At 34.4% G+C, this 23,715-nt stretch overlaps 2 protein-coding genes across 3 annotated transcripts; both read left to right on the top strand.

Annotated features, from left to right (window-relative positions):
• The first annotated feature begins 512 nt into the window (after positions 1-512).
• LOC128211094 (uncharacterized) lies at positions 513-4,389 on the top strand. The gene is made up of 5 exons (XM_052915515.1): positions 513-660; positions 1,146-1,571; positions 2,248-2,355; positions 3,661-3,905; positions 4,278-4,389. Exons 2-5 carry the CDS (start codon positions 1,232-1,234, stop codon positions 4,329-4,331), a joined length of 747 nt encoding a protein of 248 aa, XP_052771475.1. The 5' UTR covers positions 513-660; positions 1,146-1,231; the 3' UTR covers positions 4,332-4,389.
• A 5,791-nt stretch (positions 4,390-10,180) lies between these two features.
• On the top strand, positions 10,181-12,847 carry LOC128211093 (uncharacterized). Of its 2 annotated transcripts, none has more exons than XM_052915513.1 (4): positions 10,181-10,351; positions 10,564-11,152; positions 11,780-12,006; positions 12,256-12,847. In XM_052915513.1, the coding sequence occupies exons 1-4, from the start codon at positions 10,289-10,291 to the stop codon at positions 12,307-12,309; spliced, it is 933 nt and encodes a 310-aa protein (XP_052771473.1). In that variant the 5' UTR covers positions 10,181-10,288; the 3' UTR covers positions 12,310-12,847. The 2 variants fall into 2 exon arrangements, with proteins under 2 accessions (XP_052771473.1, XP_052771474.1); XM_052915514.1 differs by having other exon boundaries at positions 10,282-10,367.
• Positions 12,848-23,715: the final 10,868 nt, after the last annotated feature.

Raw genomic sequence — 23,715 nt, 5'->3', positions numbered from 1 at the left:
GTAAATCACATCAACGGTTTACAGATTAACCTTATCCTTTTTTATAATTAAACCAAGTTGTTATTATCAGTTTACCACATGTCACCTGTGTAGCAGTGAGTCAGAATTCTTCGTCTTGTCATTTTTTTCCCTCTCTTTTCCTGAAATTACGCTCACTTATACATTTCCTTACCTTTTCCTCAATATATTTTTTTACCAAATACTTAGTTTATGTGATTATTGAGAAGACGTTACTTATGTTATAATAACTTGAGTCTAACGCATTTTTTTCTTTTTGAATAATCTACGATAATCTCGCAGTATATCATTATTGTAATTACTGAACATGATTATCGAAAAAGGCAATTAAAATTGTTTTAATCAGCGATTATACGCTTATTCTATATACCGTATATGCATGAATACCACTGCTCTCAACAACCAGGAAGTTGACTTCATTACTATTAAATAAACAGGGTACAGGTATGGATATATATAGAGAGAGCACTTTACATGGTAATTCAATACTAGCGGGTGGGATTAATCTTATTCACGTAGACGTGTGACATATGTGAATAAAATTAAACACGTTGGAGTGTATTAAATGTACTTTTAAAAATGGGGAAAATTAGTTCAAAACATAAACGGAAGCACAAACGATCATCTAGAACCACCGATGAAGTAAGTATTATTACATGAATATTGTGTATCTAAAAATGTTAGTACAACAATGCGTATATTTATTTCACGCTTATACTAAATTTAGCTTCCTCGTTTAAGCCACTTACATAAAATTACGTCAATGTAAATTTCATGATCGTACCTATACATTAAAGGCGCAAGAAGTAGGTCGATGTATTGTCTTTTGAATTTTATGCATTATCGTGATCAAAGCAAAATCATATTATGATTTAGGTACAGACAAAAAATGTAAGCGATGTTTTGCCGCTTTTTTCACTGGGTCATTTGTGGCCACGTAGCCATTAATTAAAAAGAAACTATTATAAAAAGTTAAATATTTTATCTGTAAAGGTCTAACTGAGATGTTTGTTTTTGTTTTTATCATTAAAGTAAAATGAGTAAACAGGATTACAATTTAAAATTTATATTATTTTGCATGAACCTGTATTGTTCACCTTTGAATACATATTTTATTTTCACTGCAGTTCACATATCCCTCCTCTCATCCTGAACGAAATGGGAACCGCGTATTCAACGTGCTAGTTCCGAGTTGAACAACTTGGACAGTCAAATGGCGAATTACGGAATGAACAGCTTGGAATACAACAGTCAAGAAACTGATAGATTGCAACTTAGTACAAATTCCCGGCTAAATGAACGATATTTAATTGGGAATGAGCCAAATGAATCAGAAAATGGAGATGGCGGAAATTTAATCAGTCATAGCGATACGAACAATACACCAAAAGAAACTTTTTCAATTAATTCTTCTTCCTTTCCTCTTCGATCAGCGAATGGTTCTAGAAATGACCCGATGTTCTTTCACCCAAATCGTCTTGCCCTAGGTGACGTCGATTCAGAAGACGAATCCGTCAATGAACAAAACGAAGACCTTCAGGATTCGGAACACGGTAATTTTTTCAACTTCCCTTCCAATTTTCAATGCTTCACAGAAATAATATAAAGTAGTTTTGTTTTAACAGGCGATTCCTTTGATAATCCTTTATTTCTGAGAGGAATGATACTGGAACTAACCTCCATTTGTATTTCTTACCCACAGACATTGAGTCGGTTGTCTCCTTTTGAGCTTTCACCAAATGTTATGTCAAATGCGCTGTTCTAGAGCATGACGTCGACGTTGTATTGATTAGGGCTGAATTCTTGAATGTCAGACAATTTAACTGATGCATATCTTAGTTATATGTAATGGTTGCGAGTAGTGTGAAAAAGATGTCCGTGTTTTCCAACCCGGTCGGTTTGAAATTTTGATCCCGTCTTTATTAATGTACTTATCATTTCCCCATACGTTTGTGTTTTAATACTTGTAAGTTCATAATCAATCTGGATGAATACATGTATTATATAAAAACGGGTAATAAGCGGACTGGAAGCAAAACAACGATTGTAAAATTCATTCGATATCCAAAACTATGACGTATTTACTAATCAGTGACTGAGCTTTTGTTCAGTGTATCGTCTACTGAAAATGATATCCATCATAATGAACTTGTTCCTCTAGATATTTTAAATGTTTGGTATAAAATGGGAGTGTCTAATCTGATTCTTCTTCCTTTTCGCTTCGACCAGGGACAAGTCCTAGAGATGATCCTTTGTATTCCCAACCCATACGTACTGGTCTACGTGACTCAGATTCAGAAGATGAACAAAACGATGTCGTTCAGGATTCGGAACACGGTAATTACTTAAACATTCCTTGCAATGTTAATACTACACCGATAAAACTTTACGTAGTGTTTTATCAAAGGTTATTTTGATAATCCTTTATAGCTGAGAGAAATTAAATTGTGACTTATCCCCATTTGTATGTCTTACCCACAGGAAAGTCGGTTCTCTCTAGTTTTGAGATTTTACCAAATGTAACATGTAACTTTGAGAGGTTCTGGACTATGACGTTGTATTAATCAAGGCTTACTTCTTGAATGTCACACACTTCTAGTGATTTATACCCTATTATATAACTGTTGCGAGAAGTGTGGTTATAAGTATCTTCCATGGCCGAGAGTGTAAGATAGGTTCATTCCGACCGAGCGTTGGGTCTTTTGCGGAAACGAGGTTTACCAAGTTTCCGCAAAAACCCCTGCACGAGGGTCGGGATGAACCTATCTTACACGAGCGGCTATGGTAGATGCTTTTTCTCCCATCTCAGTTAAACAAAATTAAGTCAAAATGTATTTTTTTTGCTGGAACTCTTTTGTGCTTAGTGAAAATAATTGCGTACGGGTATGCGATCATTCGTGGTTGTCATGGATATTCGCGCAGTAATTCAGAGTATGTAAATGGTTTGATCGGTCTCTAAATAGTTCTAAGAAGAGTGAAGCATTATTTCTTGAAAGGTGTGTGAAAACTGTTTTCTGGATACATTTGAAGCGAGAAATAATTACCTAGCGTTCTAAATATTGACAAGACAAGGTTTCCATGATGCGCTACAGATTACAGTCTTCAACAAGGTAGGTAATTACACTGTGGTGACCATTAGAAGAAGTTCCATCCGGGCATTTTATCTTCGCCCGTGGGCAAGATAAGAATTTCTAGCATGGTTAAATGAATGGATCTACTTATCTGAGGTGGGAGAAAAAGGTGTCCGTGTTTTCCCACCCGGTCGTGGGTTTGAACTTTTGATCCCGTCGTAATTAATGTACTGTCTTATCTTTTTTCCGTTTGATTCTTAATACTTTTAAGTTAGAGGAAACAGTTCATTTTCAATCTTTTTAATACTACATGTATCATTTAAAACGAGTAAGAAGCGGACCGAAAGCAAAACAACTGTTGTAAAGAAATCATACGATATCCTAACTACATGTATTACATATTTACTCCTCTATGAACAAGGTAACTGAGCTATAAGTCAGTATATCGTCAACTGAAAATGTTATTCATCAATATGAACTTGATCCTCAACATATCTTTATTTTTTAGTGTAAAAAGAAACATTTATTTATATCAATTGTTTAATGATGAATACACATTTCCATTACCTAGGCGATGACGAAATCCCACACTTTGTGGAGTATCTCTTGGAGAACTATTCGGACCAAGATAGTGACAATCTGATTGAAGAAAGGGGCTTGTCGGCCGATGCACTTGAGAGACTTCCGATTAAACATGCCAGTCTTTCACTTGGAGAGTGCCATGTCTGTTTTGAAAACTACGAAGTGGGTGATCTGCAAAAAGTCTTGCCATGTTTCCACTTATTTCACTCAAGCTGCATTGACCAATGGCTTAAGGTAATAGTTAACACAGCTTCATTAAATACCTCTTTTATCTAAAGTTGTGTTTTTTTAACTTGTTTTATTCCTTTAATGATGATATGAAATAGTTACATTTTCACAAGATTATTACATTCAAACATTGTAGATAATTTATTTATATAAGAATGGTTTGTAATGCTATGATGAAGACTAGCATAGCCGAAAATTTGACAGTATAATGATATTTACTATTTGGAAAATCTGTACTTCTTCAATCTTTAAGTTAACATGAGTCTCAAATAAGAAGAAAAACTCCATTTAAAAGACACACTACCGTGGGTTAACATGCAAGTATGTTACACACTTATGTAGTCGGATCCGTATTGACTATATGGTTTGATTTTGTAGGAAAGAGCCACGTGTCCCGTATGCCGAACACAGGTTGAAATTGATGACGACTAGATATGCTATGTTATTTACAATGTACCACTTGTTACTAATAAAGGATGTATTCACTACATTTTCTGTGATTATATCAAGAATTAAACATTTGATCATATGTTATTTTATTATAAAGAACAAACGACAACCTTGTCAAGAAAAATATTCATCACAAATATTAAATACTTTGATCGGAAGTTAAACGATAAAAAGCGCCAATTAGATAAGCATCCGGTTTCGTATGGTTCTCGAACATGAGTGCGTAAAAACAACATTCACTATGTGAAGGGTCTTTATATGGACTGCATTAAAAAAAAAAAGATTAAAATTGATTTTTTAAAAGCACTTCCTGATTAAATTTGTGAGCACACTTCTTATCCTTGATTATGAATATGATTAATTAAGAAGGACAAACGAGCTTCGCTAATACTCTTCTAAATCTACTTTCTCTATACACATACATATGACTGATGAATAAGTGAATAAGAGGTGAAAATGTGGAGTTTACGATTTGCTCAGTAATTTAAGTCATGGTATTTGATACAACATTGGTATTTTTAGATGTTTAAGTCGCATTTTATGACCTTCTCTCCATAAGTCTTGGTGATTTATACGACTATCATGATAGTTGAAACATCATTGGTACGTTCAGATTTTTTAGTCGCATTTTATGCCCGTCTCTCCATTACTCTCATTGATTTATCCGACTATCACAAAAGTTGATACATCATAGGTTCGTTCAGATGTTTTAGTCGAATTGTATACATATCTGTCCATGCCCAAATTTATCGAACAATCTGAAGCAATCAAGCTAAGCACACTAGTTTGTGTTGATATGAAATAGTGTTGAGACCATCATGGTGCACTTTGAAAAATGCAGTTTTAGCATGAACTAAAGCTAAATGAAATAAGATTGCTCTTAAGATTCTCGAATAATTAAGCCCATATGTACGTTTGTTACTATCGTGTCGCAGCTCCAACTAACTTAATTTCAGTCAACCTTCACATAAATGTATAGCAGCAGGGGAATGTGTGTTACAGTATCCTTGCTATAGCCTCAAAGGTAAATGTCACATCTAGATGTCAGTTGATTTTCACTTGGACAAGGCCAAATCGGGGGCATTTATCATATTCCTTTGATAACTCTAATAATATGTATAACAATATTGTTTTTGTTGTATTTGTTTTTGGTGATATAATTTTGTTTGGTATATGAGTCAATATAGTTGGCTAAAAAACGGGGCCTTTGTATCAGGTGTTTGTTCGTTCTCCATTGTGTTAGAAACCGTGTGTGTTTAATTCATTATATTTCAATGCATCAATATTTCGTTTGAATTGCTCATATATCAACTTAATTCAATTTTATTGTAAACACAGGCCTTCGGCCCAAAATACAGCATGAAACAATGTTTCACTAAGTAAAATAAAAGTGCCACCCTGCTTTCCTGACAGTTTTATCTATTTTCAATCAAAGTCATTATTTGTGAAAACAAAGTATGTGACCTGTTTGATAGTACATGTATCGAAAGATGACAATAGATTTTGACATCTCTAGCAACAGTACCAATTAAAAGGTTGTATGATATATGTTACTTAATAATTTAAAAATAAGGAACCTGCAGCGAATTGTATAAAACCGTATAAAACCATCTGAACGTACCAATATTTTGGCTAGGTCATAGTTATCCAAACTGTGCATTGACTGGTCAATAGTTATCCAATAGCTACTCAATTAATATTTTTTTTATGGTTAAACTATCCGAACGATAACCTGTGGTCAACTTATGTATGTTATGCACTAGGAAAGTTTTTTAAATTTTACACGACTTAAGGTAAAACTGATTGTTTGTGCATACGTGTAGTTTATTTATATCGTGGTAGTTGTATTTATGAGTCTTGTAAAGGTATAATAGGTTTTGCGGTCATAAACACCAATTTCGATTCAGTATTTGTAAATGTAACGAACTGTAAAATATTATCGAACCCAAGATTCCTCTCACTTTAGACGAGCAAATGAGCCGACCACTCCTTGCTCTCTTGGCGAACACTCAATCTCACGAGCCATCAGCTCTTCAGGCTAACTCTCGAACGGACGGCCTATTGCTCCCCAGGCGGACAATGAAATCCACTACCACTCGATCTCGAGACGACCCATCGAACCTACGACCTATAACGCACGATCTTTCGAACCCATGACCCGTCGCTCTCCAGGCGACCCTTTAAACCAAAAACCCTGGCTCTCAATTCAGACACTCGAACATACGACCCCTCGCCATTCAGGCGACCTTGAACCAACGACCCCAGGCGGACACTTGAAGTAAAATTTGCAGGTAGGTGGTAAGATCATCGCCACTAGCTGTAATTAATATTGTATCTGACAATATGTACACATATGTCCATTGCCAACCATATAAATGTATCAAGCATTGTATTTGGTACTCATTGGCCTCTGCCTACTGTACATGTTTTCCACAAGCAACTGATATACATTTTATATTGTACGCCGTATCGAAACTATTTATACGCTATGCAACCTGATATATGTTTTGATTTGAGCTATACAAAGGCAATGACGTATAAATTGTTTAAATTAATCAGTGCATTAAACCACTCAGTTGTAATATAGAGCGACTAATTAAGTTAATAATTTTACTTAAATTGTCCTTTGTGTATTGGTCAGATTGTTAGTATTCAATGTATCATTCAGCTTCTTAATTTAGATCTTAGATATAAGAGATCAAATTTAATGAAATCAAAAGAACTGCTTTATTTCTTGTTTAAGTCAAAATTAGCCGAAATGTTTATTGATTGGTCAAATATCATTCAATAATTACGATTAACCAATCAAATGACTCGATTGTACAAACAAGCCACAAAATAACATGTGAATAACCTATCATAATTGGATATAATTGGATGCAATCCGTTTGGTTGAATTAAGACTGGTGTTTAAACATGAAAAACCGCGGAACGAATTCCTACCGTCCTTTCGTTTCGTTCAGTCGAACAAGGAATTACCTTATTAATACACTAGACCAGAGTTTCTTATTTTGCTTTCTTCTTGAGTATTGTCCTAGGTAACGTGTGTACCAAATTTCAATGCATTTTACGGTCTTTGAAATATTGCCAAGTTAAAGTGTTGACAGGCCGACAACGACTCTAAAGCTATAAGTAGTACCTCGACTTTTCACTTCGAAAACCACTCAAGGTAAAATGTGAAAACCGTCAATTTTAATTGATTTTCCTCTTTCATATTTAATGACCGCGAATAAAAAATAAGAAGAAGTTGAGTACATTGATAGCATGGGACTGAAGTTTTATAACAAAGTGAAATCTCAATTTAGAGAGGAATTTTTAGCTTTCATATTAAAATGTGAAAAATATTTAAATCTGAGAACAACTGAATGTTCTTTACTAGCTCATCAGAGTTCAGTCAGGCATATTACCTCTAGGATAGAGACTGTAAGCTATTTTGATATGCCTGTGAAATCTAAACTTTGTGAACTCGTGACTATCAGGAAGAACTACTCGGCCTGAATCTGTTCCGTCAAACTCTATTGCAAAAAACTACTTTGTAAAAAATGTATTTAATGATTTACAATGGTAAGCAATTATCAAAAGTATTGGGGAGAGTATACAATTTATATTGTTCAATTGATGTCGGAATTGTTTTATTTCTTTTATATTGATAACAAAATACGTGTAAATAAGCACAGTTTAAAACAATTGTTTATCGAAAATTCTGTATTTTGGCGAATAGCGTAAGGAATGCAATTGAGTATCTGTCAGTTTTGTTTTGTGTTTGTTGAACGTAAAAAAATCAACTTGAACAAAGTTACAAAAAGAGGGAAATCAGAGGATATCACTGGATATAAATATTATAATGGTTTATTTTAAAGCATAAAGGTGATATGTGTTTCGGTGTTGGCACAACGAAATACCGTTGTTTAACTTAAAGTAGATTTTAAGTTTTGAATGATATTTTACAGGACTCTATTTCTTGGATGGATGGATTCCGAGATGACCCAGAGGTGTGGCCATAACTTTGTCACATGGGCGTTATATAAGTGGCTGTAAAGACGTCATGGTAGCAAACACAGTATCTTGATTTGGTATTCATATGTTAAATCAACGTAAAGCTGAAATCTTTTCTAGAACCTCATTATGAAATAGTGAATATGAGTCGTTTACATTTAACAAAGAATATGTTTTCGTTGTGTGCTGACACCTTTCTCGATGCACATACCTCGTGGTTAAAATGTCATCTGTAAATATGTACTTGATGCGCATTGCGGATATTTTGAAAACAGGCAAAAACAATTATCACTTATTTCATTTTCTCGAAGCCGCACAGTAACAAAGTGTATGGTGACTGGAATATATTTTGGCTAAGTTCAAACAGCCCAAACAGTCAAACTTTTAAACTATCCACTGTTTCAAGCATAAAGACGTCACTAAAATGTTTTAAGCTAGTTGCCATTCTCGCCGCTTGTGCTACTTAACTGTCCTTACTAGGCTTTTGCGCACACAAACATATCTTTTGTGCGGACATCATGCGCTCAGTTGTGTCCTATTGTGATTTGTTTTGGGAAGTATTGATCATTGAAACACCCTCATGTCTTTCTGAACAATGTCCAAAATGCATCGTGTATTATATCGTATAAAGTAAAATCATATTATGCATATTATTACCGTGATATATCTATTTCCAAATTTCATTTCCCAAAACATAATGAGTGTCTTAAGAGTTACAACACTGCTCACCTAGGCGACACGGGTTCGATTCCTTGGGCGCATGTGAGTTCGGTATGTGGTCACAAAGCCGGACAAGTGGGTTTTCTCCGGGATCTTAAGTTTCCCCCACAACACAAGATCACACTCTCGTGCCAACGAGATTGATTAATATAATGTTGTTATAACTTGTTTCACAATCGTTGTAAAATAGATATGTTTAAATTAACACTGAGGTTCGATTTGCCGGTTGAACTTAAGTTATGTTAATAATTCAAATTTTATATAAAATACAATGAAAACTACAGTTAAACAGTTTATAAGTCAACCATGTCAGCAAAAGCACTGTTTATAGAAAAAAGGCTAGGGTCAAGAAGACGAGAGACACTAAACGTACACAAAACACATTTGCAACTTAGTCTAGGTATAAATTGTCGTCCAATTTCATACTCTAGAACATACTACTAAATATTCAAGTAAATATTCAAGCCCTGAGGTTCCTTATAAACAGGATTAGCCAATCTTGTTTTGGAAATATTTGTACTTTCAGGGAAGTTATCTGTATGATAATCAAATTAAACTAGTTTTTTGGTAAGATCTAAATTAATTCAAGACAATTCGCGGAGCGAACTTATCTATGTTAGCATGTTACCCTTAATAACATCAACGGTCTTGGTTACATATCATTGTACCCACTTATATACTCCTTTTCATCATATTTGTATACGAACTTATGAAATGGTTTTCCAATGTAATTGTGTCTAAAGAATCACATGGCATACTTATTACGCTGCGATATTTACTAGTGTATCATAATGTTCATATACTGTACGAATGCATTCAGAAAGTCTAAACCAAGAGAACAAATCAAAACGCGTACCTCTGGATATTAATTATGGTATAACCTCTCGTTAGGTATTTTATCTACGATAAATGTATCAAGAACACAAATGTGTTATTTACTGTACACCTTAATATAATGCCTGCGGTTAAATATCTTAAATCTTTGACATAACTATTCCCATACATCTAACGAATGTTCGCTTATATACAGTATTTTAGAATACTACTGCTCTCTTCAACAAGGAAGTTGAAGTAATTGCTAAATATTTAAACCTGATCCCACATTGGTTTAATATTAATATACATGATATATTAATATTGTATTGGTAGATAGCCTTATACTTGTACACTTGTTAAATAGATTGTTGAAACGTAATAAATTTAGAGTGTATTTTATTTTTGAAATGGGTAAAATTAGTTCAAAACATAAACGGAAGCAAAACCAAGCACCTAGAACCAACGATGAAGTGAGTATAATTAAATGTACGTCGTTTACCTACTGTGTGTTATCCACTGCCAAACCGAAAGTTTTGGGAAGGGAATAACGTTTTGTTGTTGTTCGTCCGTCCGTATTGCATGTTTAGAATGGAATATTTATTCAACGTTTTATTTCCATTTCATGAACTTTGCCTTATAAGTCACGTATATCATTTTAACGAACGTATTATTTTTTATACAGTTATTATATAGCTCCTCTCATCCTGAACGAACACGGGAGCCGTCTGTTGAACTTTCAACCTCCGAGAATAACAGTCAACCTGCAAGTTCTGAGATGAACACACTGGAAAACAACAGTCAACTTGCAAGTTCTGAGATGAACACCCTGGAAAACAACAGTCAACTTGCAAGTTCTGAGATGAACACCCTGGAAAACAACAGTCAACCTGCAAGTTCTGAGATGAACACCCTGGAAAACAACAGTCAACTTGCAAGTTCTGAGATGAACACCTTGGGAATCAACAGTCAAGATACTGATAGATTACAGCCATTTGTACTTGGTACAAGTTCTCTGCTAAATGAACGATATATATTATCAAAAGTACCACTTGGAAATGAAGATGATGAAGTCTTGAATATTCCTAACGACAACAACTATACACCAGAAGGGAGTGTTTCAGCTGATTCTTCAGCCTTTTCGCTCCGACCGGTGACTTGTCCTAAAGATGATCCGTTGTATTTCTACCCCAGCGGTATTGCCCTTGTTGACTCCGAATCAGAAGACGAATCTGTTCATGAACAAAACGATGTCCTGCATTATTTTGAGCACGGTAAGTTTTTGCATGTTCATTATAATCTTAAGTAATAAACTGGAAAAACACTAGGTTGTGATTCAACAACAATTTCTTTTAAACATCCTTCAGTCGAACGATAGTGTTACTTAGTAAAACCTTTTGTATTTATATCCAACAGGTATTGTGTCGGTTTTATCTAGTTTTGAGCCTTCTTTATTTATATGCTATGATTTAATGGGTGTGAGTCATATTAAACAGGTGTCCGTGTTATTTTCCCATTTAGTCGTTGGTTTAAACTGTAATTGGTGTACTGTCTGATCATTTCCCTATGCCTTTATCTTTTAGTTCTTGTAAGGTAGGCAAAATAGCTCATCAGTTTCAATCTTGATAAAGGCATGTATTATATAAAAGGGATAAGTAGCGGACAGAAAGCAAAACAACTGGTGTAAACTTCATACTCGTAGAACTATTCCGTATTTACTAATCGTTGAACAAGGTAACTGAGCTATTGTTTAGCATATTGTCAATTGCAAATATCATTTATCTACTGAACCTTAATGATATGAACTTGTTCCTCTACTCATCATTGCTTTTATAAGTAATATATAGAACTATACCATTATTCATATATAGTTATTGATAAATACCTATTTCCTTACCTAGACGAAGATGAAATCAATATCTACGGGGACTATTTGGAACAAGATAGTGATAATCTGGACGACAGAGGCCTATCGGTCGAAGCGCTTGGGCGACTACCGATTAAATATGCCAGAGCCACACTTGACGTGTGCCATGTCTGTTTTGAGAATTACGAAGTGGGCGATCTGCAAAAAGTCTTGCCATGTTTTCACTTATTCCACTCAAGCTGCATTGACCAATGGCTTCAGGTGATTTTTAACACAGCTTCTTTGCAAAATCTTCGGTTGTATACATAAAAGATCTTATAATAAGTCATATTCTTAATTTAAGTGCGTTTTCAATAATTTTCACAATTAAATTGAAATAAATACCTTTCCACATACTTCAGATAGATTATTCAAAATTTAAATACACGTTTCAGTGTCTTAACATGTTATACTGGTACGTAGTAAAGCATTTCACCATCTATATATTGACTAAATGGTTTTGTTTTGCAGGAAAGTGCCACGTGCCCGGTATGCCGAACACATGTTGATATTGAAGACTACTAGAAATCCTGTTATTAATAATGTACCACTGGTTACTTACAATGGAAAACATAGACTACATTGGGCTGACTGCTCAGACCTTTGTTAAAGTTATTATCGTTGTTGTTAACCTACAAATTATTTCTGCTCTGGAAGTTTAATGGATACACTAGTGATCTGCTGTATTTCTAACAAGATTGAGACAACTGTTCCAGCTGTACTTCCCGTTTAAAAGTAAACATTGAAATACTCAAAAACGTTGTTAACCTTAATTAAGTTCTGGACAGTCGGCCCAATGTCTGTATTATTTCGACAATTAAACTAGGTTACTCCGTTTAAACATATATGTTATATCATGAAAATGTGCACAAAAACAGCAATATAAAATTATAAATACTTTGATCTGAAGCGAAAGGCTTGTAAATCATAAAACTATTATGATTTTATCTGTTCTACTTATGGTTTTCAAAACATGTGTGTGGTTGCGAAGTACATTCATTATCTATACTATCTTTAAATGGACATTTTTAAAAACAAATTGAAAATAAATTTGGTAATGGTTTCATAAGACTAAATAAGTTCTTAAAGCCCTTCCCCGATTTAATGTGTGGATACCCATATGTCATAGTGGAGGTTGAGTCAGACTTCATTCTGACATTTAGGAGGTTGAACGTACCATTATCTGACATTGAGGCAATAGATTCAGGCTTTAATTTGGCATTAACGATGATTTATCAAGCTTTTACCTAACATTGAAGAGGTAAAATCAATTTTATATCTTGCATTGTGGAGGTCGCGCTGTGCTTCTCTGCAACAGTTTATTGGCTGAGTCCGACATAATATCGGACATTGAACAGGTTTAGTCAAACTTTTATCTGACATTGAGGAGGTTCAAGTTTAATTTCTTATATAATTTGAGGTATATTCAAACTTTTGTCTGGAGTTATGTGGACGTATTCAGCCATATATCTGACATTGTTAAGGTTAAGTAGCACTTCTATCTGCCATTAATAAGGCTGATTCGGGATTCTAGCCGACATTTTGAGTCATAAGTCAAACTTCTTTCCAACAATGAAGAGGTTTATTCAATCAAGTATCTGAAAGTGAAGAAGTTGGGTCAAACATATGTCTGACATTGATGATGTTGAGTCGATCACTAATCAGGCAGTAACGAGGTTTAATCAATCATCAAGAGGTGGTTGGCTTTTTGGAGGTTGAGTCAATCAACTAACTGGCATTGTGGATATTTAGTCAATCATCTATCTGACATTGAGGAGGTTAAGTCAATCATCTATCTGACAATGAAGAGGTTGATTTGTTTGTTTTCCTCGATCTGGCGTGAGTCTTCCTACATCCTTAGGTCCGATGCAACGATCGAGTGAACTCTATTACTTTATACAGTATTTCCATATACGACTATTCTCTACAACAGGGAAGTAATTACTATAAGTCAAGACATGATCACAGCGTCATATTAATTTACATGATCTATTAATACAAGCGGGTAGTGTTAGTTTACTTAACACTTGAACTCTTTTAACATAGGTGATTGAAATTAATTACATTTCGCCCTCAACTCGACCTTTTGAACCCAAGACCCCTCGCTGTCAAGGCTGACAATTGAACCCAGTTCCCCTGGATCTCAAAGCGACCCCTCGAACCCTCGACCTTTTGCTCTTACCTCGACCTTTTGCACGGTACCTCTACCCCATGAATCTTCGCTCTCCATGCACAACCTTTCGAACCAACGACCCTTCGCCTTTCAGGCGACACCCCTCCTACCATCATTTGCAATCCAAACGACCGTTTGTGCACACGAACCCTTGCTCTCCAGGCGGACTCTCGAACCTACGACACTTTCCCCCTAAGCGAACCCTCAAGCCCAGGGTTACTCGCTCTCAATGCATTTATCGAAGCCATGACCCCTTCGATCACCAGTCAACCCACCGAACTCACAACAACGCCTCGCTTTCCAGAAGACCCCTCGAATACACAACCCCTCGCCCTGCAAAAAAGCTCTCTGAATCCATGACCCCTCGCTCCATAAGAGGTGGACTCTTATGAAAAACATGTTATAAGTTGCGTGTTATAAATAACGTCAAAAACACTGTTACGGCAAACCATAATACAATGTGCATGAAACCTTGTTTAGTTGTTTCACAATTATTACAGATGATTAGTTTTTCGAAACAATGTTCAAATAATAACATGAAGGTTGGTGGTAAAACATCGGCACTAGCTGAGACATCTATTGTACGCCTAACAGAAACTATTCAAACGCTGTGTAACCTGATATCCATTTTGAATATACAAGGAAGTTAATGTAACCGATGCATAAAACCGCAGCCAGTCGTTCCCTTATTCATTAATGAAGAACGAATAACTAAGTTGATACTTAATAAAATGTCATCTTTAAACTAGTGTTTGTGTAAGATATCTGTTAAGTATGACAAATTAACAAAAATAGCTACGTATGCATGTTAAACTTAATAACATTAACGATCTTGATTAAATATAATTGTACCACTAATATACTCTATTTTCATCATTTTTTCTACGAAGTTATGAATTGCTTTTCTTATGTAAAAGAGTCACATGGAATACATATTGTGTTGCGATCTGTGTACCTTAATATAATTTTTGTGGTTAAATAGTATGTAGTTACGTAGGCCTGTTAACTTTTTCTAATGATTCATTCGTAAAAAATAAGGCACCATTAGTTTTTTTTAAAAAGTATTCGAAAGTCTTAACCTTTGACACAACTATTCCGATACATCTAACGATTGTATTTTCAAATATTACTGCTCTCTCCAACAAGGAAGTTGAAGCAATTGCTAATGATAAAAACATGATCCCACCGTGGTTAAATATCAATTACATGATTTATCAATATAGGGGCGTGTAGTGATAAATAACCTTATACTCGTACACATGTTAATTAAGTTGTTGAAACTTCATATACATGATATATCAATACTGTATTGGTAGATAGTCTTATACTTGTACACTTGTTAAATAGGTTATTGAAACGTAATAAAGATAGAGTGTATTTCCATTTTGAAATGGGTAAAATTAGTTCAAAACATAAACGGAAGCAAGACCAATCACATAGAACCAACGATGAAGTGAGTAAGATTTAACGTACATCGTGCTCTTAAAATGTTATAACATGTATATTTTCTTACCGATTATACAAAATATAGAACCTTTGTTTTTGTTATTAATGTACTGTTTGTTATCCACGGCCTAACCGAAAGTTTTGGGAAGGGGATGTTGTTTTGTCCGTCCGTCCATATTGCATGTTTAGATAGGAATATTTATTCAACGTTTTATTTCCTTCCATGTACTTTGCCTTATAAGGTGCTGATATTATTTCAAAGAACGAATTCTTTTTTAATACAGTATATATAAACCCCTATCATCATGAACGAATACTGGAGCCGTCTATTCAACTGCCCGAGATGAGTATCTTGGAAAACAACAGTCAACTTACCACTTTGCAACTTGATATACAACAGTCAAAATTAACGATATATTATAGTTATCTTAGAAATGAAGATGATGAAATCTTAATATTTCGTAACGAAAACAACTATACACCAAAAGGGAGTGTTTCAGCTGATTCCTGTTCCTTTTAGCTTCGACCGGTTACAAGTCCTAAGGATGATTTGATGTATTACCACTCTATATGTACTGCCCTAGGTGACTCCGATTCAGAAGACGAATCTGTTCATGAAAACGATATCCTGCCTTATTCGGAGACTGTAAGTATTTCACATTTATAACAATCTTTAATAATACACTGGAAAAGCACGAAGTTGTGTTTCAACAAACGTTTCATTTAAAAATCCTTTATTTCTGTTTGATTGTATTGATAAGAAATTAATTATTGAATGCCACACAATCTAATTGATTTATATGCAAGTCGTATGAAAAAGGTCAACGAGCTATTATCCCATCAGGTCGTCGGTTTGAAACTTTTAAACCCCATCGCACTTTCAAGAAAGTAATAGATGTATTGACTTTTCATTTCCGTATGCTTGTATGATTTAGTTCTTGTTAGGTAGACGAAACATTTCATCAGTTTCAATCTCGATACAATTCCGTAATTACTTACGATGAACAAGGTAATCGAGCTTTTGTTAAGTTCATAGTCAACTGCGGTTGTCACTTATTTATTGTTCCGTTACGATATGAGCTTGTTCCTCAACACATCATGCTTGTATGATTTAGTTCTTGTTAGGTAGACGAAACAGCTTATCAGTTTCAATCTTGTTACGTACATAGTTTATATAAAAGGGATAAGAAGTAGACAAAAAGCAAAGCAACGGTTGTAAATATCATACGATATCGTGGAACCATTATTGGTGAACAAGGTAACTGAGATTTTGATAAGTATATTGTAAACTGCGGTTGTCATTTATTTATTGATCCTCAACACATCATGGCTTTAATCTGTTATTTATGAAAACACACATTTATTCATATCATCTTTATTTGATTAATACATATTTATCTTACCTAGACGAAGATGAATTAGAAGAATACGAGGACATGAGCGTGACCGATGACAGAGGCTTTTCAGCTGATGCTCTTGAAAGACTACCGATTAAACATGCCAGGTCCTCACTTGACAAGTGCATTGTCTGTTTTGAGAAATTCGCAGTAGGAGATCTGCAAAAAGTCTTGTCATGTAGTAACTCATTCCACTCAAGCTGCATTGACCAATGGCTTAAGGTAATAGTCAACACAGCTGTTTTAAAATTATTGGGATGTATGCAAAAACTATCTTTAGTCATTTTCTTAACTTAAGTGAGTTATCATTAGTTTTCATAGTCAAATAAAAACAAAAGTATAAGTGTTTTAATTTATAAGTATTTATATTCAAGACCTGCAATTCGAATAAAGTGTTCTTATGGTATTAGGCCATATGACAAGTGAGATTCATGGTTTGTCGTTTTGTTCGTGTTTTTGCTAGTAACAGTGATATAAAATAGTTGCATATTCACGTAATTATTATATTAAGATATTCTTCAGATAAATTAGAAAATTTAAAAAGAAGGAAAATATTATTTTAAATACACGTTTCAGTGTCTTACCATGCAGCAATAATACGCACTAAAGTATTTCGCCGTCCATATATTGATTAAATGATTTTGTATTTGCATGAAAATGCCACTTGTCCAGTATGCCGAACGCATGTTAATGTTTAAGACGACTACTCGGACTAGAATTCCTGTTATTAATAGTGTACCACTGTTTACTTACAATGGAAAAATAGACTTCATTCGGCCCAGAGCTCTAAACTTCGTTAAATGTAACATCGTCGAGTCACTTGTGTATTTTTAACTAAATCTGAGACTAATATTCCAGCTGTACTTCTCGTTTAAAAGTTAACGACAAAGTATTTAACAAAGTTGTTGACTTAAATTTCTGATCTGTCGGCCCAATGCCTGCGTTTTGTTGTCAACACTACTAGGATACTTCGTTTAAACATATGTAATATCATGAACAGATTCAAAACAGCAACAATGTATTCCTCCCAAATAAGTAATACTTTGATAGGAAGCGAAACGCTTATAAAGCGTATATATTTTGTTTTACTTATCGCTTTCGAAATATGTGTGTGCTCAATATTACTTGGCATTCGGACAGCAGTTTTAAGCAGTCGAGCCATCCGATTTGAGCGAATTAGGGCCTATTGTGATGTCTTGGTCTGCGAATTATAAACAAATGTGTTCTTGTACTTAATGATACATATTATTAACAAATACTATTGGTCGTATACATTTTTTATGTTTCATACAATCTTTAAGACTCACAAGTTATAAAGATTAGCAGATTTCAGATTGAGACAAACGTACTGAAACGGGTTCAGATCTAGAAGATTTTTTCAATAAAGTAACTGTATACCTCGCATGAATGTCCATTTATTTCCAAGATGCAATAACGTGCACTTACGAATAATATTTGGTATTTGTAATATCTTATAATAGAATAAAATAGAAGTTTTAACAGATCTTTAAAATACAAATATGAAATAAATTTATAAATGCTTTCATCAGACTTATTAAGTTTTTAAAGACGTCCCCCGATTAAATGTGTGTACAAATGGTACATATTAAGTACAAAGTGTCAACAAGAATACTACAAATACTCTACGATGACTTCTACAAACACATAATGCTAATAAATAAGTGACATTAAAGTGAAAATTGGGAGATTATGTTCGATTTGCATTTGTTCAGCCATTTCAACAAGTGTCATGATAGTTCATACTGCATTGGCATGTTCAGATGTTTATGTCTCGTAATGCCAGTCTCTCTATAAGTCCATCCGTTTATATCGTGTCGCAACTGTAACGTACGCAATTCAGTTTCACATTATTTCAGATCACAACAATGAAATTGTAACAGAGTTAAGTCTCAATTAAGACAGTTATTTGAGTTGGTTGAGTCAAGTTTCTATCCGTATTTCAGATTCATAATAAATCGTTGATGTTTAGTCGAACTTCCATCCGGTAATATGGCGGTTTGGTCATACTTCTATCAAATTTACATTGATGAGGTTTAGTTAAGCTCCTATCACGAATTGTTGATAATTAGTCAATTATTTATCTGCCATTGTGGTGTTTCATCAAGATTTTAACCTCACATTGAGGAAGTTTAATCAAATATATATTTTTCATCGTGGCGATCTGGTTATACTTTATTCAAACAGTTAATTGGTTGAGTCCGGCATTTATCGAACATAAAAAAGGTTTTGTCAATCTTTCCAATAACATTGAGGAGGTTTTAAGTCAAGCTTCTATCTGATATAGTTTGAGGATGTATAGTAAAACTTCCGTCTTGAGTTATAGGGATGTATTCAGTCATATATCTAAGGTGAAGTCAGACGTCTATCTGATACTTAAGAGGACGACTCAGCCTTCTAACTGACATGATGAATAATTAGTCAAACGTCTATTCAGAATTAAGTAGGTTTATTCAATCAAATATCTGAAAATGACGAAATTGGGTCAATGCACTCTCTGACATTGGCGATGTTAAGTCAATAACCACTCAGCATTGAAGAGGTTAAATCAAGCATATTCTAGTGGTTGACATTGTGAAAATTCAGTTAATTATCTATCAGACATTGAGAAGGTTCAGTCAATCATCTGTCTGACATCGAGAAGGTTAAGTCGATTATCAATCTGACAATGAGTATGTTTAGTTTATCATCAAGCTGACATCGGGAAGGTTTAGGTAATCATAAATCTGACATTGAGGAGGTTGAGTAAATCAACAATATGGCATTGAGGACGTTTAGCCCATTATCTATCTGACATTAGCGATGTTGAGTCAATAACCTCTCGGCTTTGACGAGGTTAAATAAATCATATTCTATTGGTTGACATTGTTGATGTTGAGTCAATTATCTATCTGTCATTGAGGAGGTGTAGTCAATCATCTGTCTGACATAGAGAAGGTTAAGGTAATCATAAATCTGATATTGAAGAGGTTGAGTAAATCATATATCTGACATTGAGGGGTATAAGTCAATCAACAATCTGGCATTGAGGACGTTAAGCGAATTATCTTTCTGATATTAGCGATGTTGAGTCAATAACCTCTCGGCTTTGACGAGGTTAAAAAAATCATTTTCTATTGGTTGACATTGTTGATGTTGAGTCAATTATCAATCTGCCATTGAGGAGGTGTAGTCAATCATCTGTCTGACATAGAGAAGGTTAAGTCAATCATCTATCTGACATGGAGAAGGTTTAGTCAATCATCTATCTGACATTGAGAAGGTTTAGTCAATCGTCTGTCTGACATTGAGAAGGTTTAGTCAATATATATCTGACATTGAAAAGGTTTAGTCAATCCTCTATCTGACATTAAGAAGGTTTAGTCAAACATTTATCTGACATTAAGACTGTTTAGACAATCATCTATCTGATACTGTGGATGTTTAGTCAATCATCTATCTGACATTGAGACCGTTTAGTCAATCATCTATCTGACATGCAGTGAACAGGTTCAATCAATTTATCGTACATTGAGAAGTTTAAGTCAATCATCTGTCTGACATTGGCGATGTTGAGTCATTAACCACTCAGCTTTGATAATGTTAAATCAATCAATATTGTAGTGGTTGACTTTGTGGATATTTAGTCAATTATCCATCTGACATTGAGGAGGTTAAGTCAAGCATCCATATCTGACATTTAGGAAGTGTTGTAATCATCGTTTGTACTTTGAAGAGGTTTAGTCAATCATCTATCTGATATTGAGGAAGTTTAGTCAATCATCTTTCTGACATAAAGGATGTGTAGTCATCAATAATCTGACATTGAGAATGTTTAGTCAATCATTTATCTAAAATCGAGAAGGTTTAGTCAATCATCTAACTGACATTGAGAAGGTTTAGTTAATCATCTATCTGACATTGAGGAGATTTAGTCAATCATCTATCTGACATTGAGGAGGTTAAGTCAATCATCTAACTGACATTGATGAGGTTTATTTGATCATATATCTGACATTGAGACGGTTAAGTCAATCATACACTTGACTTTGAGAATGTTTAGTTAATCCCCTATCTGACATTGAGAAGGTTTAGTCAACTATCAACGGACATTGAGAAGGTTTAGTCAATCATCTATCTGACATTGAGGAGGTTAAGTCAATCATCTATCTGAAATCTAGAATGTTTAGTCAATCATCCAACTGACATCGAGGGGATTAGTCAATTATCTCACTGACATTGAGGAGGTAAAGTCAATCCTTTATCTGTCCTTGAGGAGGTTAAGTCAACCATCTATCTGACATTGAGACGGTTCAGTCAATCATCTAACTGACATTGAGGAGGTTTAGTTGATCATATATCTGAAATTGAGACGGTTAAGTCAATCATCTACTTGACTTTGAGAATGTTTAGTTAATCCTCTATCTGACATTGAGAAGGTTTAGTCAACTATCATCGGATATTGAGAAGGTTGATTCAATCATATATATTTCATTGAGAAAGTTTAGTCAATCATCAATCTGACATTGTTGAGGCGTAGTTAATCACCAACTAACAATCAGGAAATTTATTAAATCACCTTTCTAAGATCGTTGAACCAGGCGACCCATTCAAACGACGATCCGTTGCTAACCAGGCAATTACTCGAAGCCATGACCACTTCGATATCAAGACGACCCATCAAATGAATACCTTGACCAATCGCTTTCAAGAAGACCCCTCGGGTACACAGCCTCTTGCTCTCCCAAAGACTTATTGAATGCATGGCCCCTCGCTCTCCAGGTGGACTCGTTAATAAAAGGTTTTATGTTTCGTTATAAATGACGGCACATCAAACGGTAACGGAAATCTTGTATATTTGTTAAAGAATTGTTACAGATAATTAGATTTTCGAAACGGTAGCATAACATGAAAGTCAATGGTAGGATACTAGATGAGACATCTATTGCATGCCTAACAGAAACTATTCAAACGCTTTGTAACCTGATATATATATTGAACATACACGGAAGTTGAAGAAAACGATGCATATAATTTATAAAACTGCAGTCAGTCGTTCTCTTATTCAAGTGGCACTCGTATTTAAAATCAATGCATACACTTGTAAAACAAACATTAACTCTGAGTGGTACATCCTCAACTTCTTACTAACTAATGCATTTATGGAAACTGTTAATTACTATTAACAATATTATAACCGTGTATTTATTAACTGAAACACACAAATATTAAATGATTGGTGAATGCTAAAAGATTTACTACAGTCTCATTAAGGTAGCAATACCGTATTTTCTGCAAATTTCTTTTAGATTTGGTCATCCTTTTTGGTATATTAAAACAATTGTATTCAACATGTTAAATCTTATTTGGGAGTAATAGTGCATCTTTAAGAGCGAGTAAGTAAGTTTATAGTTTTTAAGATGTCGCCTGTGTATCTTTAAGATTGCTAGTATACCGTCGAAATATAATTTAAATCTGTTTGAAAGGGCTGCATTCAATGTGCCAAACATAACATGTTGATACTATCAGAGTTTATAAAAATGACTGCAAGAGTATGAATTTCAGTTGAATAGAGACTGTTCAACACTTGTATAACCAAGAGAACCGAGGAGCGAGCTTAAACGCTCGTCCGATTGTGTTTTTAACTTTTATATAGCTTTTTTGGCCAGAGTTCTGTTTTTTGCTTTATATGTGAGTACTGTCTAAGACAACATGAGTACCGAGTTTCATTTGGATGGTCAACTATATATCTGAAATTGAGAAGGTTGAGTCAAGTTTCTATCATGGAGTTCGTTTTAAACAGCTAGACAATTAATTTTAAACTTTTGACAATATGGAGATTAAGTAAAATTTCCATATGACATTGCACTGTTAAGTCGAAAATTATACGCTGTCGAGTTTTAGGCCCTCACACCTCTAACACTCAGGAGGTTTAGTCTATAATCTATCTGCTGTTGAAGATGTTCAGTCAAGCTTCAATATAGCACAAGAAAAAAGTTGATGCATAGCATCAAGTCGGCGCAATGAAATTAGAAGAAAAACGTGCATGCAGATAGCCAAAAATGGTTATTATTTCAATGACAATATTTTGTTTTATGTTGGGTGTACATTTGCTCGAAGGACATTATGGTTAATAATATTGTTACAATAGTTTAAGCCCGGAATTAAAGATATTCTGTTTTTCCACCAAGCTGATCCTCCGGTTAAAACTAAATTATAACAAAAATATTAGGGATGCAAACGAATATTCGAATATTCGATCGAACGATTGGTATTCGAATGTCAAAATCAGTATTCGAATATTCGATTTTTTTAATAAATAAAAAATAAACCTTTTTGCTACCACTGTCCTATGTTGTGTATAATTTTTGTTTCTCTTGTTTTTACAACGAATGTTCCGTAGTGTCGGAGGCGTATTTTTAAAATATACATACGTTTCTTCGGATGAAATAGAGTCAATTGTCTAATACATAGATTTCAATAGCATGAAATTCACCTTTTATTTGAACCGGCATGTTATGTTAATTCCTTGCTTTATATTTTGAAAAAGTTTTTGTAACACATTTCACTCATTATGTGTGTATAGAACGGGGATAAAAACACTATACATCAAAGGGGAATTATCTGGAGTTTATTCCTTCGAATTACATTTTCAAAACAAACAATTAAGCTCAAGATTAATTTTTCAAAACTCGGCATTTTTGCTATCACCAAGGGAGATTACTGCGTAGGAGGTTTACAAACATAAAGGATATTTTAATAGTACCGTGTAACCTTCATCTATTTGATATCAATCGGAACACCCCGGCCTGTATCTTTCTCGGAGATTGCCAAGTTGTTATGATTGAGTTGGTATTTAAAATCAAAATTTTCAAAATGATAAGCGAGGCTGTTATAATTTAAGGTTTCATTATCAAT

Source organism: Mya arenaria, chromosome 12, assembly GCF_026914265.1.
Source record: "Mya arenaria isolate MELC-2E11 chromosome 12, ASM2691426v1".
Lineage (NCBI taxonomy): Eukaryota > Metazoa > Mollusca > Bivalvia > Myida > Myidae > Mya > Mya arenaria.
Note: the sequence above shows the minus strand (reverse complement) of the source record. Positions and strands in the feature narration are given on the sequence as shown.